The sequence below is a fragment of the Cervus elaphus genome, chromosome 33, assembly GCF_910594005.1.
Source record: "Cervus elaphus chromosome 33, mCerEla1.1, whole genome shotgun sequence".
In the NCBI taxonomy this organism is placed as follows: Eukaryota; Metazoa; Chordata; class Mammalia; order Artiodactyla; family Cervidae; genus Cervus; species Cervus elaphus.
The window spans coordinates 18,949,576-18,955,575 of NC_057847.1; the positions used below are offsets into that span (position 1 = coordinate 18,949,576).

The 6,000-nt window shown below is 43.8% G+C and overlaps 1 protein-coding gene across 2 annotated transcripts in view; it reads right to left on the bottom strand.

The window, feature by feature from the left end:
* The window catches only part of ITGA4 (integrin subunit alpha 4), a 92,019-nt gene extending 86,418 nt beyond the window's left edge, over positions 1 to 5,601 (bottom strand). Inside the window, exons 1-2 of one of the 2 annotated variants that reach the window (XR_006339391.1) lie at positions 4,990 to 5,322; positions 4,531 to 4,652 (exon numbers count right to left, since the gene is read on the bottom strand). Coding sequence is in view for 1 of the 2 variants with exons in the window: in XM_043894057.1 (XP_043749992.1) it covers positions 4,531 to 4,652; positions 4,990 to 5,186 (319 nt within the window). In the remaining variant the exon portion in view is untranslated. Of the gene's footprint in view, positions 1 to 4,530; positions 4,653 to 4,989 lie in introns of both variants that reach the window. The other variant, XM_043894057.1, reaches the window with a different exon arrangement.
* Positions 5,602 to 6,000: the final 399 nt, after the last annotated feature.

Consider the following 6,000-nt stretch of genomic DNA (forward strand, 5'->3'; position numbering starts at 1 on the left):
AGAGGGACAAGAAGGGAGCTTAAAGGTCTAGTAATTATACGACACTGGTCTAGAAAAGTGAAAATCTTATTCATTTTACATATAGACATTGGGAAAGTACTTGCTAAAAAGTCAGGGTTATTTTACATAGGGAAGTTATATTTTCCTAAAACAGTGCTCTCCAATAGAAACATAATGCAAGTTACATATGAAATAATTTTTACAGTAGTCACATTAAAATGTAACAAGGAATAAGCAAAATTAATATTTTCTTTAACCTAATGCATCTAAAATATTCTCATTTAAATATGCAATTGATATTAATTTCAAACTGTTTATTTCAACATATGGTCAACACCTAAAAAATCAAGAGATTATATATATATGTACACGTATGAATTTTTTTGTACTAAGTCTTTAATATCCAGATGTAATCTGTATTATAGGACCTCTTACTACAAACTAACCACATTTCATGTACTCAATAGCCACATGTAGCTTGTGGCTACTGTATTAGACAATAATTATATAATTTTATATATTTTGTATACATTTCATGTACATTATATAACAAAATTATAACTTCTATTATCCAGACAAGTGTGCGTTTGTTCAAGTCTGCAGGTTCATACAAACACACATGTATAATATTATTAGTAGCTATCAGTATAAAGCTATTGGCAGCAAGTTAAAAGTAATGAAAGATCTAGAGAGTATGGCTTTTGAAAGATGAAATAAAGACAATCTTTTAAATATAATTTTATAGTCATTTACATATTTTATTATCTTCTGTCTTCAAATATTGGTGATCATGAATGGACTATCATTAAATACATAAACAAAGTCATTACTTGTAATGCCTTAATTTAGCAACCAACTGTGTTCAAAGTTTCCTTTTAAAAAAACCTAGCAAGGATGCAGAGCACCTGAGTAGAAAAGCAACTGAAACTGTGGAAATCACTATGACCTCCCCAGACACAGAGGCTTCACAGACAAGTTTGGATTCAGACCTCCTGATTGGCAGACTACCTTCCTCTGGTTCACAGAGGGCAGTACCAAGGAAGTGAGCAGGAAAATACCCCTAGGTAGGCAGGGAGGTGGAAGGAGCCTGTCTGCACTCAGGGAGAAATACATCTCTTCCCCAGTCAATTCACTTCACTAAAAGGGGTACCTGAGTCTCAACATCTCATCCCCTGAACATTCGAGATAAACAGGCATTTGCCGCTCACTTCTGATTATGACTACGCTGAACATACCACAGTATGGGACAATATTATGCACAACAGGGAAGGGGGGTTAGGAGGTAGGGGGAAGGTTATTGACATCCTTTTTTGAAGGAAGGAATCTATCTGAATGAAACTTTGAAATTGTTAGACCTAAAGACTAGTTAATGTATACAGCACTTTGAATTGTAGAAGATGAGTGCTATTTTAAGAGATCTTTCAACTTCATCTCCTTGATAGCAACTTAGGACATGAATGAAAGAAAACATCTTATGACATGGATATCATAGCTCAATATTTATATATTATAAGATATTTTTGGTTGAGCCAACAAAAAATATTTTTCCACTGTGTTTCAACTGTTATCTTTTCAGTTATACATTTAACTTTTGGTTTCATCTATTAATTGTCTGTATTTATAATCTCACCATGATATAACAGATAACATGCAGATATGGATTTAAGTAGAAGACAGAGATAAAAATAAATATTTTTTGAATGTCAGTTAAATGTAAGATAGTGAGCTAAGCACTGTCCATATATTTGAGACAGAACAACTAAAACCATCTTATACAGATGATTGTGTGTGTATGTTTTTTCCTTGACAATTCTTCGTAAATACTACTACATAATCTACAAACCTGAGAATTTTAAAAAGCCTTTAGTTACCAATTTATTGTTTTCGGTGTTAACTTTCTAAACATTATCCTCAATCCCTTATTTCACAGCTTCAAGTTACTTCTGAGATTGCTCTGAATTGTAACATACAATTTCTTTATATAAGGAAGATAGATTGTTCAAAATGTTTTATGAGAAGTAATTTCAGTCACCTCTTTTGCAAATGTTCAAAGATGTGCAAATGTTCTATTACTATAGCCATCAGTGTTTCTACCAGTTGACTGACTAGAAATCTTGTCGTCTGCCTTTCACCTCAGTAAATACCTTTTTTACTGATCAAAAAATTTTAAGTTGAAAGTATCCCTTGGACTTATCATTTCTAGTTAATTCTTTTATTTACCAACCAGGTTGATAACAATCAAGCTTTCACTTTGCTTTATTCATTTATCCATCCAATAAATCTTTACTTAATGCATGTTTGCTGTACATCTACCATGCGCACATTTCTCCATGGGTATTTCTGTAGTCACTTCCTATGTTCCACGTGTCCAAAGAATTTAGGTTTTCCTACAATTTTGACAGATTTTTTTTAATTATCTTAAATTTTAATACAATACTGTGACAGGATCTTTCCAGTTAAATATAGAGATCTAGAAATAGATTCAGTGCCAATCCAGACAGGAAGTAGGGGATAAATACCAGTGGTTGTAATGTCATGAATCAGGAAACTATGACAGGACAACAAAATAAAACATTTCCCTCCTGAGACCTTGTCAAGATCCTCTGGCAGATCAAAGCTGTCTGCTCTGCTCCCTAATTCTTCATCCCACAAGTCTCTTAGGCAAAGACAATTATGCTTTGCAGAGTTATTCCAAATGGATAGGTCTGCGAATGTGCTATGCTTTCCTAGTCTGCCTTTTGGGATGGAAGATGCTTAATAAGAGGGTGGGACTTATTTTAAGCAGTGCAGACAACTTCTAAATTCTTATGGATGCTGAGTCAAAAATAAAATTCCATTAAGTGCATATTGTATTTGAATTCACTGTCAATGAAGGGAAGTGGTATTCCAGTTTGAGAAAAAGCAAAGACTACTACGAAAAAAAAAGGGAGGGTATTAAAGATGCAGTGACTAGCTTATCCTCAGAGCCCATGGATAATAAAGATAAATAGGAAAAAGGTACTAAGTATAACCATTTATTCACCATTCACAGGTGACTCACCAGCTCAGCAGACACTATGTTGGACTCTTCAGTGGATTTTATTTGCATTGAAGATGTACTCATGGCAGGAAATGGCTTGGACTTTGGACCCAAGCAGGCCTTTTCTAGTCATCATGTATGGATGTGAGAGTTGGACCATAAAGAAAGCTGAGTGCCAAAGAACTGATGCTTTTGAACTGTGGTGTTGGAGAAGACTCTTGAAAGTCCCTTGGACAGCAAGGAGATCAAACCAGTCAATCCTAAAGGAAATCAATCCTGAATAGTAATTGGAAGGACTGATGCTGAAGCTGAAACTCCAGTACTTTGGCCACCTGATGTGAATAACTGACTCATTGGAAAAGACCCTGATCCTGGGAAAGATTGTAGGCTGGAGGAGAAGGGGATGACAGAGGATGAGATGGTTGGATGGTCTCACCTACTGGATGGACATGAGTGTGAGCAAGCTCTGGGAGTGGTGATGGACAGGGAGGCCTGGCGTGCTGCAGCCCATGGGGTCGCAGAGTCAGACACAACTGAGCGACTGAACTGAACTGAGGCCTGACTTTGAGTTGCAGTCCCATCTTCCACTCACTAGCTGAGTTACTTTAGAAAAAGTCCTTGCAACACTCTGAACCACAGAGTCCTCACATGTAAAGTAAGAACAATGCCACCCATGGCCCAGTGTTGTTTTCTGGAAAAGAAGCAACATATATGGTGGTTCCTAACAATGTTTGAAGCAAGATAGGGTCTGAATTAATATTAGTTCCCCTTTCTTCCCCCATGTGTCTGTGCAAAGCAAATTTGCTGTTGACTTTGAAACATGAATTTTCTTCCCTCCCTCAACAGAATGCGTTTTTCAAATTGTCACAAATCTAAGAAGAGACATTAAGAAATCAAGAGTTTTTGAAGAGAAAAATTAATAATGATACATTAAGCCTCATTTTATCAATAATTATATTAACAGTGGAGATGCCAATTTTTTCCTGTGCTCTCCTTTAACATTTCATATCTTAAGTAAAATGATACTTTCTTTTCTAGAAAGTCATTAGGGCTAAATGACAGGGTATGGGATCAATTCCAACTGCTATTCCTGATCTGCCCCTTAGCCTGTTCTTTAAGAAGGTTGATAGGTCAAAGATGGAAATAAAATTCCAGTCTTGGCTTCACTGGATCCTGTCATTAATGTGCTGAGAGATTTTAAGATGTGTTTTACACATGGTGTGGGGTGGAGGGGGAGGGAGAGGTGAAGTGAAGGTCTGAGGAGGTGTAAAAATTTTCCTCTACATAGTTTTGTCAGAATACTGCAATCACTGTCATAAGCAAAAGGAAGAAAACCACTGACAGAAAGGAGCCCTCTTTTATGTTAAGAAGGGAACATGGTGTTGACTTAACAGTGAAAATCATCCTAAATGAGAATAGGCAATATTCTCATTTTTCCCAGGACTTGTCTACCGTGGGGTCCACACCAGTGGGGTGAGACTCACTAGCTCCCGTCCCCAGACCCCACTCACCTAGCTGCAGCTGTTCGCAGGTCCTGGCGGGATTCTTCCCAATCTTGCATCTGTAAATCGCCCCAGGTTTGACCACTGAAGTGTTGGAGAGCCAGTTGGCAGTGGGTGCCCCGACTACGAGCCTAAGGAGAGAAACGCGCACGTGGGCGCAGATGTTAGCCTCGCTGCCCACTAAACCCCGGGTCTCCCCAGAGGCAGCCGGGCCGCTCCCGCCACCTCTTCCTCCGCCCACCGCCCCAGCACTCAACCTGCCACCCCGAACTTCAGGGCCTGGCGCCAGAACGCACCCCGGCTGCTGCCACCCCAAGATGAGTTCGTTTCCTAAGCACGTCTCCCGCCAGCTGGGTTCCCTCCTGCCTTCTCTACAGAGAGGAAAGTTTGAACCAGGCAGGGAATCCCTGGGGGCTTTTTGCTAGCCGCTCTGAGATGCCAAAGGCTCCCGCGTCCGACCCTACTCACCATCGGTTGGCCCCGTGGCTGTGCAGCAGCACCGAGTAGCCGAACAGGGTGTTGGGGGTTCCCTTGTAGAGCAGCGCGCTCTCGGTGTCCACGTTGTAGGGGCGCCCGCTCGGGACTCCCGAGCACAACAGAAACATCACCGCCGCCCAGACGGCGGCCCCTCGGGGGCCCGGCCCGCGCCTCGCTTCCACAGCCATGCGCTCTCGGAGGGGAACATTCAACACTGAACCGCCACTGTCCGTCCCCAAGTTGCGCGGGATGCGACGGCTGGCCGAGGGGAAGAGCGCCCCAAGAGAAGGGGCTCAGCGTGTCCGGCGCCGGCGGGCGGGAGCGAAGAAGGGAGGGAGGAGGGCAGGGACCAAGGGAGGGAGGGGAAGTCTGGCTGCGGCGGCGGGCGGAGCAATCCGAGGTGGCGAGGATGCGACGCGCCCGCCGAGCCCCACGCGGGTTTCTGCAGCCGGGAGGTGCGGTGATCGTGAGTCCCGGGGCGCGGGCCTCTGGGTGGGGTACCGGGCGTGGTGCGGAGTCGCAGGACCCAGCGCTGACTCCCGGCACGCGTGACTGTAGGGGGCGCTGGGGGACCTTGGCTGCGCAGCGCGCGCCCCGGCCGGGCCTCCTGGCACTGCCGGAGTTGAGCTGGAAGGGGCCAGGGCTTCGCCTTTTAGCCGCGGTTGGGGCCTAGATACTCAGCGGCGTGGCCTCAATCCTGCCGACCGCGCGCGCCCCACTACGAGCGCAGAGGCTCCTCCGCCTGCCCCGTGTGGCCCAGAGGCCAGCCACAAACCTGGGCACCAGATGGACTGCGAAGGGAACTGTCCTGAACCTTCGCTGATAATTCAGCACTACACCTGATTTGGGGGGCGGGGGGTTAATAAGCAACCACTAGAGAAATTAACCAGGGGGCCCCCCCCGCCCCCCCACCCCACCCCCACCCCCCCCCACACACACAAAACCACTCCCTGAAGGCGCCCAAGGTACATTTTGGTGGAAAAGACGTTAGGGTATTCACTT